Consider the following 22,925-nt stretch of genomic DNA (forward strand, 5'->3'; position numbering starts at 1 on the left):
ATTCTGAGGGTGCTTGATCAGGGGACCAGGTTGTAAAATTGGGTTAGGGAGAGTTTATTGATTTGGGAGCACTCTCCTAAGATACAGAATTTATCATTCTGCCAAGGACCCCAGGAAATGGTACAAATTTGTTACTAGAATGGCTCTCAGAAGCACAGAAAACTTTACAGCCCACATGAGGTAAAAAATGCCAGAGTTGCTAAGACAGATGGCGTAGGAGGAGATTTTAAAAACTCAGAGAAGTCAGCATGAGGTGGATGTACTATACAAGGTCAGAAATCCCACAGACCGATTATTTTCTGTGGGAAGGCCAAAGAGGATACTGCATTCACCAAGGCCATAAGGAATATGACAGTAAGAGGTGCACCAGCATCACTAAAAGTTCAGTGGTGGTTTTCCTATTTGGGCCAGGACTGACAGTATGAGAGGCTGTTAGAAAACTGGGCTAACTAACAGCAAGGGGGCAATAGGGTCTTGAAACAAGAGGCCAGGTGGCAACACTTAACTGCCAGAAGCCAGGTAGATGCAATTATTATAATGAGTGGAAAGGTCAGAATGACAGCCGCAGAAGTCTGAGCCTCAGAGAATTATGGAGATGTTTAACAGAATATAACATCCTCAAGGGCAAAACAGATAGGCAGACAACGAGGGTACTCCTCAATTTTCAATCAGAAGAAATTAAGGTTGTGTGATCAGGGGGCTGAGGGCAGTTGCCCCAATGGAAAGTGATCATCCTTTGCCCACTTTCAGATCTGGGTCAATTTTCAGACCCTGAATTCATTAAGAGATGGTCTGGTCACCAAAAGGAGGACCCTGCAACACCATGGCAAATACACACAGTAATGATTTCTGTGTCCTTCTCTCAAAGTTCACATACATACATGTATTACTATTTTCAAATATATTTTTAGATATAGTTGTAAGGAACAGAATACAAGTTCATTTAAAATGGTTAATGAATACATAGTAATTTTTTGGCATATAAACAACAGAAATTTATTTTTCACAGTTTTGGAAGCTGGAAGTCTAAGATCAGGTTGCCAGCATGTTTGGGTTCTGGTGAAGACCCTCTTTGGGTACAGACTGCTATCTTTTTGCAGTGTCCTCACATGGCATAAGTGGTGGGAAAGCTCTCTGGGGTCTCTTTGATAGGGCACTAATCTCATTAATGAGGATTCCACCCTTATAACCTAATCACTTCCCAAAGGCCCCACCTCTTAACACCATCACATTGGGGATTAAGAATGCATAGTAATTTTTGTCATATTGCATTTTCTCAGAAACAACAGATGTTAAAAATATCTCTTTTGGGCTTCCCTGGTGGCGCAGTGGTTCAGAATCTGCCTGCCAATGCAGGGGACACGGGTTCGAGCCCTGGTCTGGGAAGATCCCACATGCCGCGGAGCAACTGGGCCCGTGAGCCACAATTACTGAGCCTGCGCGTCTGAAGCCTGTGCTCTGCAACAACAGAGGCCGCGATAGTGAGAGGCCTGCGCACCGCGATGAAGAGTGGCCCCCGCTTGCCACAACTAGAGAAAGCCCATGCACAGAAACGAAGACCCAACACAGCCATAAATAAATAAATAAATACATTAAAAAAAACGAAAATAAAACAAGGTTTTTTAAAAAAAAATCTCTTTTGTCCTTTGGGGTGGTCTGCATGAAAAGGGATCCTCACAGCACTTTGAATGTGCATGACTTTTGCAATGTGTATGTGTGAATAAATGTAGTCTCTTGAGAGCAGAGATCTTGTCTTGGTGACTTTTTCATCTTATTCAGCATCTAGCTCAGTGCCTGAGCTCAGGCATATAGTAGGTGCTTGATAAATACATGTTGAACAAATATATACACATGCAAACAATTTTGTTTGTTTTGATAAAGAGTGGATGGATATCTTGGGATGGGAGAATTTTACATAGTTTTTTTTATTCCTTTATGTTCTGCCCTTAAATTTATTTATATAAGTAGGAATCGTTTTTATAATTTAAAAATTACTCTATTTCCCCAGAAAACATTTTAAAATTATGAAAAATTCATACTCAGTGTAATAAGTTCACAGAACACCGTGTACAAATTAAAAAATAAAAATCTCCCATCTCCAACACTCTTCCTCCAGCCCCTTCCCACTCTACTGTAATCTGCCTCTCCAATTATAACAATGATACCTGACATTTACTGAGTGCTTACTCTTTACCAGGAAGTATTCTAAGCACTTTTTTTTTTACCTGTGTTAACTAATTTATACCTTATTATAACCCAAAGAGGCAGATATTATCATTATCCTCATTTTACAAGGGGCAACTTTCACAGGTTGGGTTCCTTGGGAAGCCAACTCAAGAGGAAATTTAGAGTACAGTGTTAATTCATTCATATCAGTTTAGTCTCAGTATGGACTAACTCCAGTCCATGATGCATTAGAAGACCCCTTGCAGAAAGATCAATATCAATAGATTTCACTCAAATAAAGAACCTATCTTTCTTCATTGCAGTCAGGGGTCACTGACTATATTATGACTTTCTTTTATTCACACATTTAGAGAGGGTCCTCAGAGAAGGGCACCAGCCTTTGGGGTAGCCAGAAGCAAGGGAGATGACCTGGTCATTTTGGGTCATCTTGGCCATGGGCTCAGTTCCAAGGGTATGCTGGGGGAGAGAAGTCTAGGGGACTTCTCTTAGGAAAAAATCTTTTGGAGTAAAGAGATAGTTGAGCCTTATTTGGGTTGTCTTCTCTACCTTAATCCTGAACCCTTTTCAAGCTAACTGGCAGCAAACTTGACATGTATGTATGTGTTTAGTTCCAGGGATTTCTCTGTGTATGTTATATCTTCTTTTATTATTATTTTAAAGCATGCACATTTGTGATACAAACTTGCTGGAGAAAATAAAATATAGACAGTAAAGGGGAAAGGAAAAGGGAAACCAGACAGCAAGAACTCATCAGCCTGCCTCTGCCCAATAACAGCTCAGGGAAGACTGAAGTCTAGCTCTCAAGTTCACTACCAGAAGAAAGAATTAATGGACTCCAAAAACTTTTGAGAACAGTTTCAAATTATTATTGCCGACACTCCCTACCTTATATTCCAAATCCCACAAAGAAATCACTTCTGAATTTGTTTTTATCAGCTGACCTCAACAGGCATAAAACTGAACTGATTTCCTGCACCCTCCAGTCTCCCCAACCTCCTCTCCACTTGTGTTCCTTATCTCCACGAAGGACCCACCAGCTTCCTAAGCCAGAACCTGAGCACCATTTGTATTTGGAACGTCACATTTTCCCTCTCCCAACTAATCTTCAAGTCCTGGTAATGCTACCTTCCAAATTATCCAGAATCCATCCACTTCTCTCCAATTCCACTGCTTCTTCCTTACTTGAGGGCATCATCATCTTTTGCCAAAATGCAATCAATAGCCTCTGTGGTTTCCCTGCCTTAGTCTCCCTTCTTTGTAATCCATTCGCCACACTGCAGCCAGAGTAATTTTTTAAAAACACGAATCTGATAATGCTGTTCTTCAGTTTAGAATCTTTCAATACCAAAGTTCAAACTTCCGAAGTTCAAACTTCCTAAGAGTTTATTAGGTCTGAATGATTCAGCTGCTGGGTCCCTCCGCAGCCTCATCCCCACACACCGTACCCTCTGTTCGGCCATAATGAACTTTCAGTTCCCTGAGCCCAACTTTTTCTATTATCGCTAGGTCTCTGACCAAGAGGTTCTTTGCTTGGAACACCCTTCCCGCTACTCTTTTTTTGGGTAAATCAGATGCATCCTCCACGTCCCAGCTCAGTTGTCACTCGCACAGCCCAGGTAGGAAGGCTTCATCCCACGACAGGTGCCCTCAGCGTGGTCCAGTCGATTTGTGTCTCCCAGGCGGACGGCCCTGACGGTGCCCTCGACACTCCATCAGTGTCGGACAGTTGAAAGGCTCCTTAGAGCGGACCCAGATGCTTGCCGCTGCAGTCCACTACAGGTAGGCAGCACGTGAAGCTTCAGCCCCGCAGCAGAGACACACCCAAGCCTTCCAACGGGCAGCGCTGGTTACGGAACGGCGGTTCAGAGCCCGGAACCCAACCCGATGCCCCCGCCTCCCACGCTGCGTCGGGGGCGGGGTGGGCGGGGCTCTGGGCGCCGGCGAACGGCGTGCGACGAGCAAGGGGCGGGGCCAGGGGCGGAGCGGAGCGCGCATGCGCGGTCGCCTTTGTGTGGGTCGAGCAGCGGCGGCGGCGGCGGCAGTGGCGGTCCCACTGGCAGGCGGGCAAGAGGGGAGTCCGGGCGGCGTCCGGCGTGGGAGCCGGGGGACCACGATGGTAAAGAAGCGGAAAGGCCGCGTTGTGATCGACTCAGACACGGAAGACAGCGGCAGCGACGAGAACCTGGATCAGGTGAGGGCAGGCCGCGGAGGCGCGGGCCAGCGGAGCGGGAGAGCTGAGTCCTGGCCACGGTAGTCGGGAGCCGGTCGGGCCCCGGGCCTCCTGGCCGGAGCGCCCGGCCTGCCTCGTGTCCTGAACGCCCGCTGCCGCCCCTTTCTGCTCTCCCCACAGTGCCCGCGGCTCTTGGAGTCTGGCCGGGGCCTGGAGACAGAGCCCCGAGGACTTGGCGCCTTGGGCGGGGAGGCGGGGCAGGGGCCAGGCTAGTGGGCCTCGGGCTCGGGGGACTCGAGGGGTCCTTGGTCTGCCAGGGTCAGATCGGGGCGGCAGGCTGCAGGCCAGGCGATCCGGGCACGGAGAGATAGGAAGTATCGCCCGCCAACCCGGGAGACTGGGAGGTTTTGGAGGAGGTGCAAGGGTGATCGTGGGGCGGTGTGGGGGAGGGAGGCCGAGAAGGTGCAAGCTCTGGAAGATGAAGTTTTTCAGACAAGGGTGTGAACAGAGAGGAGGGGAACCTCTGTCGTGCTTGGCGAGGAATACGTAGCTGTGGGCACGAATCTGTTTGGCAGCTAGGGTCGTTTGTCTTTGAGAAGGGTCTCCGTTGAGATGTCAGACCGAAGACGGCTCATGGGAGGAGGAAAGAGGGCATAAGTGGAGAAATATCTAGGGCGTCATGGAGAGAGTGTGGCGGGGCCTCTTGGCCCTTTTCATGCAGCATCCCAGAAATTCTTTCTACTTGAAAGATGTACAGGAGACATTGAAACTAACTTTTGGTCTCACTGTCTTGGGGTTGCTTGAACTGTTATATACTCTAGAAAATACTGTGGGGAGGAAGCTGTCCTTTGTAGCAGTGCTCCAGTGATACCAGAAGATATAAAGAGGGTTTTCCCCCACATTTTGTGAACAAATGATACAAAGAAAGGATATGCAAGAGATAATAGTTCTATAAGTTGAGTAGAGAGAGTACTGAACTTAGAATCTGAAATTTTTGAGTTCTAGGCTGGGCTATGTTGTTTTCTAGCTATGTATCTTGGGCCAGAACAGTAAAGTCTAGATAAAACATCAGCCTTGGGCTTCCCTGGTGGCGCAGTGGTTGAAAGTCCACCTGCCGATGCAGGGGACACGGGTTCGTGCCCCGGTCCGGGAAGATCCCACATGCTGCGGAGCGGCTGCGCCCTTGAGCCATGGTCGCTGAGCCTGCGCGTCCGGAGCCTGTTGCTCGGCAACGGGAGAGGCCATAACAGTAAGAGGCCCGCGTACCGCAAAAAAACCCAAAACATCAGCCTTGTGTATCTGATTGAGTTATTATAAAGGATTAAGTATTTGTAAGAATTAATGTTGGGAGCTTCCCTGATGGCACAGTGGTTAAGAATCCGCCTGCCAATGCAGGGGACAGGGGTTCGATCCCTGGTCCGGGAAGATCCCACATGCCACCGAGAAACTAAGCCCGTGAGCCACAACTACTGAGACTGCGCTCTAGAGCCCGCGAACCACAACTACTGAAGCCCGCGCGCCTAGAGCCCGTGCTCCGCAACAAGAGATGCCACCACAATGAGAAGCCCGTGCACCATAACGGCAGAGTAGCCGCCGTTCGCCGCAACTAGAGAAAGCCCGCGCACAGCAATGAAGACCCAACGCAGCCAAAAATCAATAGCTAAAATAAATTTATTTTTTAAAAAGAGAATTAGGGCTTCCCTGGTGGCGCAGTTGTTGAGAGTCCGTCTGCCGATGAAGGGGACGCGGGTTCGTGCCCCGGTCCGGGAGGATCCCACATGCCGCGGAGCGGGTGGGCCTGTGGGCCGTGGCCGCTGGGTCTTGCGCGTCCGGAGCCTGTGCTCCACAACGGGAGAGGCCTCAACAGTGAGAGGCCCGCATACTGCAAAAAAAAAAAAAAAGAATTAATGTTGGTACAAGCACTTAGAAACTAAAGCATTTCTATAAATGACTTCTTGGGAGTCTTTTGTAGTAAGTCAGAGGTCTCAGAAATTAAATATTAGGGCATGAAAGAGGAGGACTTTAAGAAAGAGGGACTGAAGATGTGTTGAAGAAAAGAGGGCTGTTTTGAAAATGGTGGTATGGAGGTGGGAGGTGGGGAGTAGTGGGGCCTGTGGAGAAGTATAAAAGGGATAGACACCTGGTTATGGGATAGGAAGTAAAAGGTAAATTGAAAATGTTACCCGGAAGACTCCTGAAATTTATAAAAATATTTTTAAAAATTGTTTTTTAAATTAATTTATTATTTATTTTTGCCTGCATTGGGTCTTCGTTGCTGTGCGCGGGCTTTTCTCTAGTTGAGGCGAGCGGGAGCTACTCTTTGTTGTGGTGCGTGGGTTTCTGATCACGGTGGCTTCTCTTTGTTGGGGAGCCCGGGCTCTAGGCACGCGGGCTTCAGTAGTTGTGGCACGTGGGCTCAGTAGTTGTGGCTTGCGGGCTCTAGAGCGCAGGCTCAGTAGTTGTGGCACATGGGCTTAGTTGCTCCGCAGCATGTGGGATCTTCCCGGGCCAGGGATCGAACCCATGTCCCCTGCATCCGCAGGTGGATTCTTAACCACTGCGCCACCAGGGAAGCCCCTTCCCCATTTTAGATATGAGGAAAATGGAGGTTGAAGATGTAACTTATCTAAATTCACACAACTTGTTAGTGGCATTTCAACCCAAATCTGTACAACTACAAGGCCTATACTCGTTCCACTATACTAACTTAATCTGTTTTTAATATTGCAAAATGAAAATGATGTTGCACAGCCATTTTCTGTGTTGCTAGAATTCATGTTTGTAAAGTATATTGAATAGTTTAGAGAAAATTGATACATCAGTTTAAAAAATTATTTGGGGGACTTCCTTGGTGAAGCACTCTTAAGTCACCTGTTCTGATGATGCATGAACTAAGCTGTAAATTATTCTGTCTTTGGTGATTTTCCACAGAAGTCTGACATATGAAATGAGTTGAGAGCTTCCTTTTGTAGTAGAGATTTTTCTGATCCACAGAAAGCTTTTCCAAAGTGGGAACTGGAGGGATTGCAACTTTAAACCCAACTTTATCTATTTGTAAAAAGAAATTAGCATAAAATTTGTAAGTAATACGTAATGCATTTTAACAGCAATTTCAACTTCCTCCTTTTCAAACTACTCATTGGCGTTCTTTTATCAGATGGGAGCCAGATCAGAATTCCCTTTTCCTGCGCATCCTAACAGGCACTAGTGCCTTCTCTATATGTTCAGCACTGTGCGAGGCTCTCAGAGGAATCAAAAAGATCTATGCTCTCTAGAAGATCTCCCAGAGATCTTTAGCAGAAGTTCAAAGTCAGCCTAGTTTTGGGGACTTTAGGACTCCTCTGAGCAAAATTAATGCATTCTGGACCTTTCTTTACCAAGATGCCTTGGACTGCTCCATCTAGTTCTGGGTCTTCGTTGGGGGGTATAACATTGTATTTGCTGTCTAGTGGGAAAGAACAAACCATGACAAATCTCTGAGTGTCAAGTGTGAGAGTGGAGCACAGTTAATAAGGAGATCCTTTGTCTCTGAGTTTTCCAGGTGGGAATCTAAGCCATTATGTCAGAAATATTACCTCCAAGTTAGTCCTTAGCCTTCTACATTGGCTTTTCCTGGTGGTGAGAGGAGGAACATGTGTGTCAGAAACTGCTTGGGTTGCTTGTTTAAGATGTACTTTGCAGGGGCTCCCATCCCAGACCTACTGAATCAGACTCTGTGGGGACTCTCTCCTCTGCATTTTTACCAGGTACAGCCCAGGTACTTATTTGTGTTAAACACTGAGACCACTGTCTGTATGCAAGTTAATCTTTTAGTAAGACACTGTAAGTAGTTTGGGAGAGAAATAGCTTCCTGTCTCAGCCATAGTGTGTGCACATATAAGCAAAAGAACTTAACAGAGATGTTCAAAGTGGCAAAGCTGCCGGTTTTTCTAAATCCCTGAAGCTGTTTGAATTGTTGGGATGATTTTTTTTTTGAGGCCTGTTTCTTTTTTCCCTTCCTTCTTCTTGGTGGGAAGAGGTATGTAGTAACTGAATTGGAGTCCTTTAAAATTTGTTTTAACTTTCAAAGGTTTTAAAAACTCAGACCTTTGAGAATTTGAAGGATTTATTTTAACATATGACCTGATAGTGACCTTATTTTTTTATGTTGGCCACACCCTTTCTTCAACATTTCAGAATTGCAAATCATGGAGATACTTGCTTTTGGTGCTTCTTGGAAAAAAATAACAGAATTTGAGCCAAACCTAGGCTTTTTTACCCCACCACGTACCTCCACGGAGATAACATGTGCACTCTTTATGGAATAATATCTATGCAGTGGGTGCTATAACATGAAAAGCATCCAAGATAATAAAGGAATCAGAGTTGTCTATTCAGATAAATACAACTCAGTATTTATAAAAACTTTACTCTGCCGTTTTCAAGGGAAAAAAAGCTACATGCATACTGGGATGCTTTATTTCATAATTTCCATCCTTATTTAAAATGGGGATTGTGTTGTCCTGTCCTCTTTTTCTATGCTCATTCTATTGAAGTAACCATAAATTAAAATTTTTTTTGAAACAATAGGCCCCTAAGTATTTTCTAGGAGTTATTTTTAGACATTATGTGTTAAAATAGCATTGTTATAAAGTATCCTTCCATAAACCTTCCCCATAAAAGGTGGGAAATTAAAAAGTTGTGCTTCTCACCTAAGTGTCCATCGACAGATGAATGGATAAAGAAGATGTGGCACATATATACAATGGAATATTACTCGGCCATAAAAAGAAATGAAATTGAGTTATTTGTAGTGAGATGGATGGACCTAGAGACTGACATACAGAGTGAAGTAAGTTAGAAAGAGAAAAACAAATACCGTATGCTAACACATGTATATGGAATCTAAAGAAAAAAAGGTTCTGAAGAACCTAGGGGCAGGACAGGAATAAAGACGCAGACATAGAGAATGGACTTGAGGACACGGGGAGGGGGAAGGGTAAGTTGGGACGAAGTGAGAGAGTGGCATGAACATATATACACTACCAAATGTAAAATAGATAGCTAGTGGGAAGCAGCCCAGGGAGATCAGCTCTGTGTTTTGTGACCACCTAGAGGGGTGGGATACGGAGGGTGGGAGGGAGACACAAGAGGGAGGAGATATGGAGATACATGTATATGTATAGCTGATTCACTTTGTTATAAAGCAGAAACTAACACACCATTATAAAGCAATTATACTTAAATAAAGATGTTAAAAAAATAAAAAATAAAAGTTGTGCTTCTCATTGATAAAGTCTTTTTACATTAGAGCAGAGTTTGAAGTCTAGGATGAACTTGTGAGAAGTGTTGGGTTAACTTGTGAAGTTTTAAATTTGTGTCATAATGTTGCATCTAGCCTGATGTAACTCATCTGCCAATTTCACTTGATTTTCTTTTAGAAGTAGTGCAGGGAAAATTGAGTCCCATGGGACCTTTAACAGAGAGGCTTTCAGGAAAAATTCAAAACCTATCTTTCAGCACTGGTTCTCTTGGTGTACTTATTTGCTCCCTAGACTGTAAGTTCCCCAAGGGCAAAGATTGTTTTTTTGTTTTTTTTACTCTTTCAACAAATGTGTTAGACAGAGCGAGGCAATAGGGCTATTGGGTGAACAAAATCGAAGCAGTTTCTACCTTCAAGGAGCTTAGGGGATGGGGGCAAAGGGAGGGACAGGGGCAGGCATTGCTCAGAGAGTCATTTCCTTACACTTGCGTTACAGGCTATGAAGGAAGAGCAAGGATGCTGTGAGAGTTTGACCAGGGACCCTATGTTCACCTGATGGGAGTGACATTTAAACTGAGATCTGGAATATGGGTTAGGGATAAGGAGATAGGAGACTGAAGAGTACAGGGACATGTGAATGTTCATGGTTGAGGGACCAAAATGTACAAAAGCATTGAGGCAGGAAGGACCTAGCACCCTCATGAAACTGAAAGAAGCAGAGTGACTGGGACATCACTAGTTGGAGGGAGAGTGGTACAAATGAAGCTGCAGAAGTAGTCTGTTTGGACCCTTTGAGGATGGAAAAGCCAGTTTAGTGAATCACAACCAGTGTTAAAAATAAAAACGAAATTGAATCAAATAGAAAAAAAAATCATATGTCAGACCTAGTAAAGATAAGTGTTGTTTCATAAAACTTGTGTTTCACATATATGTATGTATGTATATACAGGGTCATAAAGTATAATTTATCTTTCTGTGGGCTGGGGTTAAAAAGACGTTTTAAGCCACTGGCAGGTCCAGGTTGGCAATAGTAAGGACTGTGGACGTTATTCTGAGGGTAATGAGAAAGCACTGAAGGATTTTAAGCTGAAAGAGGTGTTCCAACTTGTCTTTTGAAAAGTTTTCCCGGGCTGCTATGTGGAGAGTAATCTGGAGAAGGGACACTGGTTAGATGGCAGATAGAGGAGTCCAGGTGAGAGATGGTGGAGAGCATAAGTTCCATTAGAATGGAAGCTCCAAGAGGGCAAGACTGTTTGTTCAACGTAGTATCCCTGCACCTAGAACAGTGCCTGGCCTGCAGCATATACCTTGTCAGTATTTGTTGAATGAATGCCTGACTTGGACTGGTGTAGTTATAGAGACGACAGAAGGTGGATTAATTGGACATAATATTCATGCTGTAAAACTGAGAGGATTTGATGACTGGTTGGATGTTGAGGGTGAGGAAGAGGAGATTCTGGCATGAGATGGGGAACCCTGGAGGAAGATCAGGTTTAAAGGTGAAGAGCATGTGTTCAGTCTTGTATGTGTAGAGATTAAAGTTGTCTATGAAATACTCAAGTGGAGACATTTAAGTACGTAGTTGAAAATAATGCCTGCCTGACACAGAGTAGACAATAAATCTTTGTTGAATAAGCAAGTGCTGCTTGGCATATCCACAGTAGAAAGTTAGATTCTAACTTTTCTGATTATAGTAGTATTACTTAGAGGTAAAGGGACACTGTCAGATTGGGAGTTCTTGCTTTAGCCCCTCTGCTGTAATACTGAAACCTCTTCTGTAAACCATGGAAATGTGCATTAGTTAGAAAGTGTATTAGAAGAGGGAACCAAGTAGAAACAAGTAACAGTAGTAGAAATTTAAAAAAATTTTTAATGTACCTTTTATTTTGAATGTGTTGAAAACTGGCTTTATTTTATCAATTCTATGACATTGTGGGCATTTATATAACTCAGTATTTTATCTATAATTATAATCACTTTGCTAGAAATTGGAAAGGGAAGTTGCCACATTTCATGCCAGTCATGTGAAATGTAAAGGAATGTTACACTGTCACTTTGGAATTACTACTTCAGAAGGGTTTTCGTGTGTATGTTCATTGTTTTGGTTTGTTTTCTTTTGTTTTTTTTTAATGATAAAAATAGTACATGCTTGTTGAAACAGTTCCAGTGAAACAAAAATACCTCCCTGTTCCATAAACGTATATGCGCGCAATGGCTCTGTTCCTTATCCTGAAAAATAACCAGTGTCCACTGTTGGAATGATGTTCTTCAATCAAAAATTTTGATATGAAAGAAATAATAGAAAATAATGTCTCAGATTTAAACCTCTATGAATTACTACTCTTTTCTTAGCTTCTCTCAAGTCCTCCCACTTCTCTGTGTCCCTGTGGCTTCTTACCTTGTCCAGGTCACCATCCACTCTGATGACCCTGCTGTGGACTCCTCTCTGCACTTCCTCCCTGGCCCTGTAATCTGTTCCTCTGTCAGTCAGAGTGCTATTTTAAAAACCCTCAGGGGATGTTACTTCCCTGCTTAAAACCATTTGATGGCTCCCCACTGCCTTCAAATAAAATTCATTTTCCTGATCCTGCTGTATAAACCTGGGAATGATGTGGTTTCTTCTTACCTTTAACCTGCCTCATTCCATCACCCCCACCCCCACCCCCACCCCCTGTCCCCTTGCCTATGAAGCTCTAGTCACCCTGGTTCCCTTTTAGTTCTTTGGTTAAGCCAAGCTATTGCCAATTTCAGGGCCTTATCCTTTTTTTAATATATAAATTTATTTATTTATGTATTTATTTTTGGCTGTGTTGGGTCTTCGTTGCTGCATGAGGGCTTTCTCTAGTTGCGGCAAGTGAGGGCTACTCTTCCTTGCGGTGCGTGGGCTTCTGATTGTGGTGGCTTCTTTTGTGGAGCATGGGCTCTAGGCGCGCGGGCTTCAGTAGCGGCATGCGGGATCAGTAGTTGTGGCTCACGGGCTCTAGAGCGCAGGCTCAGTAGTTGTGGCTCCCGGGCTTAGTTGCTCCGCGGCATGTGGGATCTTCCCGGACCAGGGATCAAACCCGTGTCTCCTGCATTGGCAGACGGACTCTTTTTTTTTTTTCAGTACACGGGCCTCTCACTGTTGTGGCCTCTCCGGCTGCAGAGCACAGGCTCCGGACGCGCAGGCCCAGCGGCCATGGCTCACGGGCCCAGCCGCCCTGCGGCATGCGGGTTCCTCCCAGACCGGGGCACGAACCCGCGCCCCCTGCATCGGCAGGCGGACTCTTAACCACTAGAGAAGTCCAGTGCCTTATCTGTTCTATCTGAAGACTTCTATCCAGAAGACTGCACCCTGTGTCTTCCCCCCGTTTCTAGTCTCAGCCTAAATACCATTGCCTCAGAGAAGCCTTCCCACAATCACCCTATTGCAGATAGGTTTCCCACTCACTTTGATTCACTTCCTTCTTAGCACTTATCACTAGATATACTTGTTTACCTGTTTATTGTCTGTCTCCCTCTCTTGATTTTATTTATTTATTTTAAAATTTTTATTGGAGTATAATTGATTTACAATGTGTTAGTTTCAGGTTAGTACAGCAAAGTGAATCAGTTATACATACACACCCTCACTTGATTTTAAATTCTGTGAGGTCAAGGACTATGTATCTCTTATTCTTGACTTTCTACCCACAGCTTGGTATATAGTAGGTGCTGGTAGCAGGGGAACTATCTGTCCCGCTTGCCAGGAACTGAGTTTCCCAGAATTCAGGACTTTCAGTGCTAAAACCAGGACAGTGCTAAGCAAACCAAGATGTTTGGTCACCCTAGATGGTAGTAATCACTTGCATTAGTTGTATTTGTGGAATGAATACGTGAAAAAGAGCTCAGCATGCTAATTAGCTATAAAAAACCTCTGAGGTTTATCCATTTGGGCTTTTATTCTCCTTTTCTGGGGTGCAGAATCTGTATCCCACTTTTGTGTGATCATGGGAGGTTTGATTAAAGAGATGAGATTTAATTTCCTTTAAGTAAGTAATTTCCTTTAAATAAGTTTCTTTATTACAGATCGATCCCGACATGGCATTGCAAAAATACACTGTTTGTGAATGATGGGGTGGAGGAATTAAATCCTAAGGTTTATGAGTCTTCATATATTGATGGATTAGAATTCTAATTTTAACCAGAATAATACTATTTTAATAAATATTACCTTAGTGCAATTAGACTTGCAATTTGGCTGTCTAGTTTATTGTTAAATATGGTTTTCAAGCAATGTTAATGAAAGTGCTCTAGAAGCCAGATGTGCCATCCTACACAGTCACCTATAGTGTGTTGGGCATTGGCATTACTCTCAGCAGATCTTTAGTTCAGCTTAAGTTTGATAAACCATGTGGGCACCACACACAGCCATTCCATCCTAGAGGAATGCTGAGATAAGTAGGGGAGGTTTTCACTAGATGTGATGAAATACAAGGAGGATGGTGAGAGAGAACCACTGGACACACAGAAATGTCATCTCAACCAGTGTGGCACAGTGAAGTGGGCTAGCAGGAGAGAGCTGCAGAAGGACCTACCCCCTGTGCATGAATCAGTTTTAGATTGGCTTTTTTCAGTATTGGTGTTGGATAAATCAACCCCTACAGGTAACAAATCTGATGATCTCTTCATGTGTGGAGTGTTGGCAAGACCTTTCTGTTGCACATTAGTGTGTCCAGCTGTATTTATGAGCCCTCAGAATATAAAGGACTTGGGCTTCCCTGGTGGCACAGTGGTTAAGAATCCGCCTGCCAATGCAGGGGACACGGGTTCGAGCCCTGGTCCGGGAAGGTCCCACATGCTGCGGAGCAACTAAGCCCTTGCGTCACAGCTACTGAGGCTGCGCTCTAGAGCCCGCGAGCTGCAACTACTGAAGCCTGCATGCCTAGAGCCCGTGCTGCGCAACAAGAGAAGCCACTTCAATGAGAAGCCTGTGCACCACAAGGAGGAGCAACCCCTGCTCGCGGCAGCTAGAAAAAGCCCACACGCAACAATGAAGACCCAACGCAGCCAAAAATAATAAATAAATAAAATAAATATATTTATTTAAAAAAAAAGAATATAAAGGACTTAACTGTGAAGAGTAGCCTTGCCATGAGTTCCCCCAGTAACTTCCTATACAATTCTCAGCTTGTGGAAAGGGTATCTTTCACACTTTTTAAGAGGAAGGTCTTTGCTGTCTCTATGCTATTGTTAATATGGTATTTAATGTAGTAGAAGAAGAAGGACTGTGCCTATCAGATGCAGTTGTTTGCTGATGGAGAGACATTTGTTAGGTTTTTAGTATAGAGTGGAATCTCTTTAACAGGAAGGCGATACTAACACATTAACACTTTAGTTACAGTAACTTTTAATGGATATCTACTGTTTGTAATATATCTACTGCTTGTTTCAGGAAAGGATTTGATTGCTAGCATATCCAAATCCCTGTTTTAATGAGTTGGTATTAAAACAGACTTCTAGTGCATTTGTGAACCTCAAAGGGTCAGGAAGTACACTACTTACCAGAAGTCTTTCTAATTTTTATAAATTTGCATGAAGGTAATGTGGAAAAAAGATAATAGTAAAGGCCATACACAAATTACCATATAACCCAGCAGTACCACTCCTAGGTATTTATCCGAGTGAAATAAAAACTAATGTTTACACAAAAACCTGTACATGAACAAATAATTGCCCCAAGATGGAAACAACCCAAATGTTTTTCAACTGGCATATGGATAAAGTGTGGTGTATCCACACAATGGAATACTACTTTACAATAGAAAGAAACAAACTGGGGCTTCCCTGGTGGCGCAGTGGTTGAGAATCTGCCTGCTAATGCAGGGGACACGGGTTCGAGCCCTGGTCTGGGAAGATCTCACATGCCGCAGAGCAACTAGGCCCGTGAGCCACAACTGCTGAGCCTCCGCGTCTGGAGCCTGTGCTCTGCAACAAGAGAGGCCGCGACAGTGAGAGGCCCGCGCACCGTGATGAAGAGTGGCGCCCGCTTGCCACAACTAGAGAAAGCCCTCACACAGAAACGAAGACCTAACACAGCCAAAAATAAAAATAAATAAATTAAAAGAAGGCTCAACATTTAAAAAAAAAAAAAAAAGAAATCTGTCCCAAAAACTCAATATCACATTTAAAAAAAAAAAAGAAACAAACGGTTGATACCTGTCCAATCTCAAATGCATTATGCTAAGTAAGGAAACCAAATTCAAAAGACTACACACTATATGATTCCATTTATGTGATATTTTACAATAGGCAGATCTGTAGGGACAGAAAACAGGTATGTGATTGCCAGGGGGTGGAGGGAGAGATATGAAGAGCACTTACTTCCTGAAAAGGCTTCAGATCATAAACACTCTACTTTTTCATACCAAAATGGTAACTCCTATTGACCAGTGCAAATTACAGCAAAATTTGGGGGGATGATGGAACTGTCCTATATCTTGATTGTGTGAGTGGTTCAACTGTATGTATTTGTCAAACTCATAGAACCATCCATAAGAAAGGATAAAAGGTACTGTATGTAAATTACACCCTCAAGTTTTTAAAAGACTGTAAACACACAAACATTGCTGTAATTTGCATTTGGTCAATAGGAGTTACCATTTTGATGTGGAAAAAGTAGAGTGTTCTTATGATCTGAAGTCTTTTCAGGAAGTTAGTATGCTAGCTCTATCTAAAGAAATGAGAAGAGTAACATTTAGTTACTGCTTATGAAGAAGAGATGGTGTCAGCTGTTAATCTGAGAAGGTCATTTTCTCATTCTGGCCAAGGAGGGTATACTCCTAAAATAGAAAGACTGGAAGAAGAAAACATATTTTATAGCAGTCTCTTTTTAAAAAATTTATCTTGGCACTTAACCTATAATTGTATAGCACCAACATCATCAAGGAATAATACTACTAGTATTTATTAGTTATATTTTTCTCTCTTTTGGCCCAAGGGGAAAATGTAAACCATGATTAAAATAGGAGCTAGGATTTTATCTGCCCTAGTTTGAATCCTGGTTCTCTCATGTACTAGCTGTATTACCTTGGGTGAGTTACTTAACCTCTCCTGCTCCTTAGTTTCTGTATCTTTAAATGGGGAAGATAACGATACTTACCTTAAGGCGGTTGTGAAGATTAAATGTTAGATGCTTAGAAAAGTACCTGGCATCTAGTAAGTACAATATAATTTGGGGCTGGTATTGATATTAGCAGAAAGCAAGAACCAGAGTAAGTATCCTTTTGTTGTGTTTTTGAGTGACTGGACTGAGTTGGGGAGAAGTAACAGGAGAGGGAAACCATGTGAGAAAGCAAATCCTGGTTGTAGCCATGTCTTACTAAATAGCATATCTCTTCTCCTTTAAACTCCCTTAAATCACCAGGACAAGGCAGAGGTGGTGAATGGGAATATTGGGGTTGTCAAATTGGGATTCCCATGTAGAGGCCAGCATACTTACTGCTTAACCCTGGGTTCAGTACCAGAAATATACTTTTTTTCCCCCCTGGTTTAGGCATCCAAAATTAAAAATGACCTCAGAAATTTGTAGTTTGTCAGCTTATTCAGAACAGCCCCACAAATGCCAATTTTACCATGAGTTATATATAATAAGAGGGTGCTCAGAGTATTAGCTATACCAATAAGAACAGGGAGCAAATTACCTTTGTAGACATGGTTCGTATCGTATCAATTGCTGAGAATCAGTACTTCTGTAACTTACAGAGGAAATTCGGGGATAGCCTCCAGTTTAGTTTTCAGTCACTTTTCCACTTCAGACATACATTTCCCATTAAGAGTGAGGGAACAGATTTTTTTTGGCTGTGCCGTGCAGCTTGTGGGATCCTCGTTCCCTGACCAGGGATTGAACCCGGGCCCCCTACAGTGAACGATCAGAGTCCTAACCACTGAACAGCCAGGGAATTCCAGACTTTGAAAGCATTTCTTTAGCGCGAGTGCTGGCAGTTGGTCTGTTCATGTGACCAAAGTTCCCACGATGATGTCCTTCAAGTGAAACCACAAAGAAGTAAAAGAGATCTAGAGAAGGTGGGCATTTTATTATTTTTGGATATATTTTCTCTGTGAACAAAACTCACATGGCTACTTTTGCCCTCTCAGGAGCTCTTGTCCCTGGCAAAGCGGAAACGAAGTGACTCTGAAGAGAAGGAGCCGCCTGTTAGTCAGCCTGCAGCCTCCTCAGACTCGGAGACGTCTAACAGTGATGATGAGGTGGGTGTGGAAGGCTAGGCCTCTGGGACCAACGAGTGTTTGAGGGTCCTGAGTTGGTGACTCCTGGCAGCCTCTTTTCCTTAAACTGAGACCTTCCTGCCTAAGATCTATGTGAACTTCTTGGAAAGAAAATTGTGTATGAGAAGCTCTCGCATTGTGATGTTCTTTGTACTGCTAGTTACCTAGTGGGTACCTCTGCAGTGCATTCGTGGCCATTTTTAGTCTTTTATTTTCAGCCCTTTTGCAGAGGGAGCACAACTTGTTAGTCACCATCTCTTTTATTTTTTGTCACCATTTTTTTTTTGGTGGTATGCGGGCCTCTCACTGTTGTGGCCTCTCCCGCTGCGGAGCACAGGCTCCAGGCGCACAGGCTCAGCGGCCATGGCTCTTGGGCCTAGCCGCTCCGCGGCATGTGAGATCTTCCCGGACCGGGGCACGAACCCGTGTCCCCTGCATCGGCAGGCGGACTCTCAACCACTGTGCCACCAGGGAAGCCCTTGGCACCTTTTTAATCCCACTTTTATGTTAGAAAAGAAAGTCTATCAGTAATGCCTGATAAAGTATTAGTGGGAAATATTTTAGCAAGGTAAAAAACTTTCTTTGGGTAGATGGAATCAACATCTCTCAGAGTAGTGGCATTAGCTTTTAATGAGAAACGTCCAGCTGTTCATTGTTTAAGCTAAGGTGACTTTCCCAAACTGCTGCCCACCACCAAACAAGGCCCTGAAAGATCCAGAACTTTAATGGAAGAGAGAGAGATTAAGGGAAAGGTCTTTGAAGCATTCCTACATGTTCCTCATTTGATTTAAAATACTTTTTTTCCCTTAGTAATTTCCTGGGGGGAGGCCGGATATCATCTTTCTGTGTAATCTCTTACCCTGCAGTCTAGGAAAATATTTTTAACAGTGCACTAACAGTATTTTGTTTTAAAGTTCCTCTAAAGTAAAAAATGTTTTTTATTATAATGAAATTTAGTTAACAGCTAGAACAGTATTTACCAGTGCCCTGCATATGCAAATTAGGAACGATTGCATTCTGATTGACTGTACTGATATTCTCTTAATCTTAAATAATTCAACAGACCTAAAATTGCTTTGATAGCAAGAGGTAGTGAATGTGCGAGTTTTATTCTTTTGTTTCGTTTATTTTTCATGGAGGTACTATAATTCCTCTAAAATTGATAAAGTAACCCAATCTGCTTAGAAAAACAGTGGATTTTATGAAATAATTTGCTTTGTTTTGTTTTTCTATTTTTAAAAAAATGCAAAGATAATACAGGAAAATCTTGAAATAATTCCCTTTCCCACTATTCCTACATCAACTCCTTTCATTTTCCATGTTTCAGAAGTCAGCTGCTATGGGACATTAAGTTTGAATCTGTGTTGTGTTTGGAATACCCTGTAACATGTTTATTGTCTTTGCACTTCCTTGAGATACAATCAATAACTATCCTTTGAAGCATTTTGTTTTCCATATTCCTGTCATTAAATCACTCCTAAGTATGCAGTTGCTGTAGGGATTCCCTTCATCCTTTTGAGCTGCTTCTACCAGAAGGTCAAAGTATGTATCAACTCCACAGCATTAGAGAAGCCCAAAACTTGTGCTAGGGTAGATCCAGCGTCCATAAAAATGTTTACAGCTTAGGATTCCCTTTGTCACTCGCAGCTACTTAACCAAGTCTGAGAGTCTTCACCTTAGAATGCTACCAGCTACTTATGTACTTATTGGAGAAAAAGCTGACAGGCAAGCTGTACCCTGTCTAGTGGGGATTGAGAGTTTGCGTAACTTTCCTCCCAAGGTTCTTAGCTCTTGCTACTGCCTCCAAGTGCCAGCCCCCTGGCCCACTGGCTTCTGGCAGTTCTACTCTAGTCCCTCCTCACCCTGCACTGGGAATTGCAGTCTCTATATCATGGCCATTCTGAAAAGAGCCTGTTTTTTTGGTCTGCATTATCACTTTCTGGCCCAGGCTACTAGCTTAAGTACAGAGCACCCCAAAGTTAGGGTAAATACTTCATTATTTTGGACAATTAAGAAAATCTTTTTTAAAAAAATCCTACCAGCCACTAGAGAAATCAGTGGTATTGTAAACTCAGATTTATGGCTGCCATAGAGATATTTTAGAGTGGGTAGGGGACTTCTGAGAGATCCTTAGAATACAGTGTTTGAGACAGAGGCTCTTGGTTTTTTTCCTCTCTCATAATGAATATTCATACATCTTTGTAGGTGAACCCCATATACTGAAATAATTTGCTGTGTTTTCTAGTTTCTGCTATGGCTTTAATATCCTTATTACCTACGAACTAGCCTTTTAGAAATTTGGTTGTTAAAATGTCAGTTCTCAGTCAGATGGAGCCTGCTTGTACTAGAAGCTACGCTGGAGTTTTTTCAAATACACCTCCCAACCCTTTTCCCCTCCCACGTGACTCTTATTTATTGTCATTCATGATGCTGAATACAGGTAGAAAGAAGTATGTTGTTCTCCTCAGATTTGCTAGGACAGAAAACTAGGCAGGAACAACTGATTTAGGAGGTTAATGGGTAGTTTGTTTTAAGGAGAGACATGCACTGACTTTAGAGCAAGAAGATATTTAGCTAATTGTTGGGGGTGGGGAGGGGGACACAAGTTATGAAAGTTTCCTATCCAGAAAAAAGTGGGTGCATTGGTTATTAAGTGTAAGACTCAATTAGGGGGAATTCTTTGGTGGTCCAGTGGTTAGGACTCTGCGCTTTCATTGCCAAGGGCCCGGGTTCAATCCTTGGTCAGGGAACTAACATCCACAAGCTGTGCCACATGGCAAAAAAAAAAAGGTTCAATTAAGGAGAGAATAGTAGATATCTTGTGAATTATTCTCAGTCGTATCTTAGGCACATGAGAAGTAGAACTCTTTCTGTAAGGTTTACATTGACCAAGCCTGGGAAATTGGAAAGCACAACCTCAGTGGTAGGTTACAATGCTGTGGTGTGGCATTTTGGTGCTGTCACTTCCTGTCCCTGAAAGCATTTGGTAAGAGAAGCACCACCAAGGGTGCAGACAGGAGTGGCCGGGAAGAAAAATAACAGGGTTAGGAGGAGGGGAGCTAGCAGTGCTCATTCATGAGATTTAAAGTTTAAAAAAAAAAATGGCCAAAACAAAAAAGTCCATTCGTTAGGAGGAACAGAGTCCTAAATCGGGTACTTCAGAGTCCTTTTTAGAAACATGGTGAATCTTGTGGAAACAGATAGCTGCACCTAGATAAGAAATAGGAATAAAGCCTAGATTTTACCTTGTTACCAGTAAAAATCATGTTATCAATAGATACCAAGAAAACCCTTTATTTGTTGTTCAAAATTGAATATAACTACATTAGACAAAGTAAGGAAACAGCTGAATTATGTTCTATTGCCCTGTGCCTGAGCGAGAATGATTATTTTAAAAAGCTTCATGCACAGTCCTGTTTTCAACATTTTTGAGAAATAAAAACATTTGGCCCAGCCGTGCAGTTCAGCACTTGTCACCTGTTTTTTCTTCCCCAGAACTTCCTGGATACATTTTATGCTCCAGCTTACTACCACTTCAGAGTCTCTGGCCTCTTCTTGCTTTTCCCCCATTCCATTTTTTTTCTACTTTCTTTCTTTCTGAAGCTTCTTCTCTTTCTCTCTTAACCCCATTTAATCTTTTGAGCACTCCCACTTTGATCTAGTTGCACTCCTATTCCCACTATGTTATTGCTTGTTGGCTCCAATATTTTTATTAATAGAACATTTTGAAAAAGATACAACTTTTACTTAAAATTCATTTAGTAATAATTTTTCCAGGAAGTCAGCCTAGATACCCCAGAGCATTTTGTTGTTGCTTTACCATGCAGATAATACATAATCAGCACATACTGATAAAGGCCTTCACTGCTAAGCTAATATTTTCCTGTGTGTATATTCATTTAGTAAGGTTTTCATACACACAATACCTCTGGAAAAAGATGTTCCATATAGATGAATTATCCCAATACTAAAACTAAACTTTTGAAAGTTTAAAATATAAAACCACTATATTTGAAAATTTTTTTGATAGATCTTATTATATATAGTTTTTTAACTGATTTAGTCATGATTATGAATGACAGTTCTTATACTGTGAAATAATGACTTCCAAAATACCAAGCTCTGTGGTGCTGGTTTTTATTTTTCCTTTCTCCCCCAATACCGAAGGTAAGCAGTGGCCATTGTTCTCATCTCCTAGTAATCTGCTCTACTTCCATCTTCCTGTGTCTCTGATCTGCTCTGGGGTCAGGAAACCAGGGGGCCCCATAGAGTTTAGGTTGGAATACTCTGCTTTAGTACTTGAATTTAACAATAGCTATTTGAATTTCTCATAAACGTTTTTTTTTAATAAATGTATGTATGTATACATGTATTTATTTATTTATGGCTGTGTTGGGTCTTTGTTGCTGCACGCGGGCTTTATCTAGTTGTGGCGAACGCGGGCTACTCTTTGTTGCGGTGCGCGGCTTCTCATTGCAGTGGCGTCTCTTGTTGATGAGCACAGGCTCTAGGCGCCTGGGCTTCAGTAGTTGTGGCTCGCGGGCACAGTAGTTGTGGCTTGCAGGCTCTAGAGCACAGCTCAGTAGTTGAGGCGCACGGGCTTAGTTGCTCTGCAGAATGTGGGATCTTCCTGGACCTGGGCTTGAACCCGTGTCCCCTGCACTGGCAGGCAGATTCTTAACCACTGTGCCACCAGGGAAGTCCCCTTTTTTTTTTTTAGCATGCTTCTGGGTTCTTGGCTATGTAGATTACCATACAGTAGCACCTCATTTATCTAGATACCTAAAATCTCATCACAAGAAAAATAAAGTGATTTTCATGGACCACTTGCTTAAACTGTGTACAACAAATTCTGACACTTCCTACCAAATAGTGCAGTGGAGTACTGATTATATTTTACATTTTTTTTGGTGTCATTTGTTTCACTTTTGTTTTTATCTCCATAACCAGATTATAAGTTTTTGTGATTGAGTGTAGGGATTCTCTGTGTTTTCCAGTTAAATATAACTGATTGCTTGATTATAAGATACAGTAGTGCCCTTTGTACTTTGTTTGATTAATTACAAATAATTAATTTCTTTT

At 42.6% G+C, this 22,925-nt stretch overlaps 1 protein-coding gene across 1 annotated transcript in view; it reads left to right on the top strand.

The window, feature by feature from the left end:
- Nucleotides 1-4,180: 4,180 nt before the first annotated feature.
- Nucleotides 4,181-22,925, top strand: part of RTF1 (RTF1 homolog, Paf1/RNA polymerase II complex component) — a gene marked incomplete at its 5' end in the record, with an annotated part of 49,498 nt that continues 30,753 nt past the window's right edge. The window contains 2 exons of the mRNA XM_079913994.1: nt 4,181-4,378; nt 17,715-17,825. Of these exons, the coding sequence (XP_079770120.1) occupies nt 4,181-4,378; nt 17,715-17,825 (309 nt within the window). The remainder of the gene's footprint in view (nt 4,379-17,714; nt 17,826-22,925) is intronic.

This window comes from Stenella coeruleoalba (genome assembly GCF_951394435.1).
Source record: "Stenella coeruleoalba genome assembly, chromosome: 2".
Lineage (NCBI taxonomy): Eukaryota > Metazoa > Chordata > Mammalia > Artiodactyla > Delphinidae > Stenella > Stenella coeruleoalba.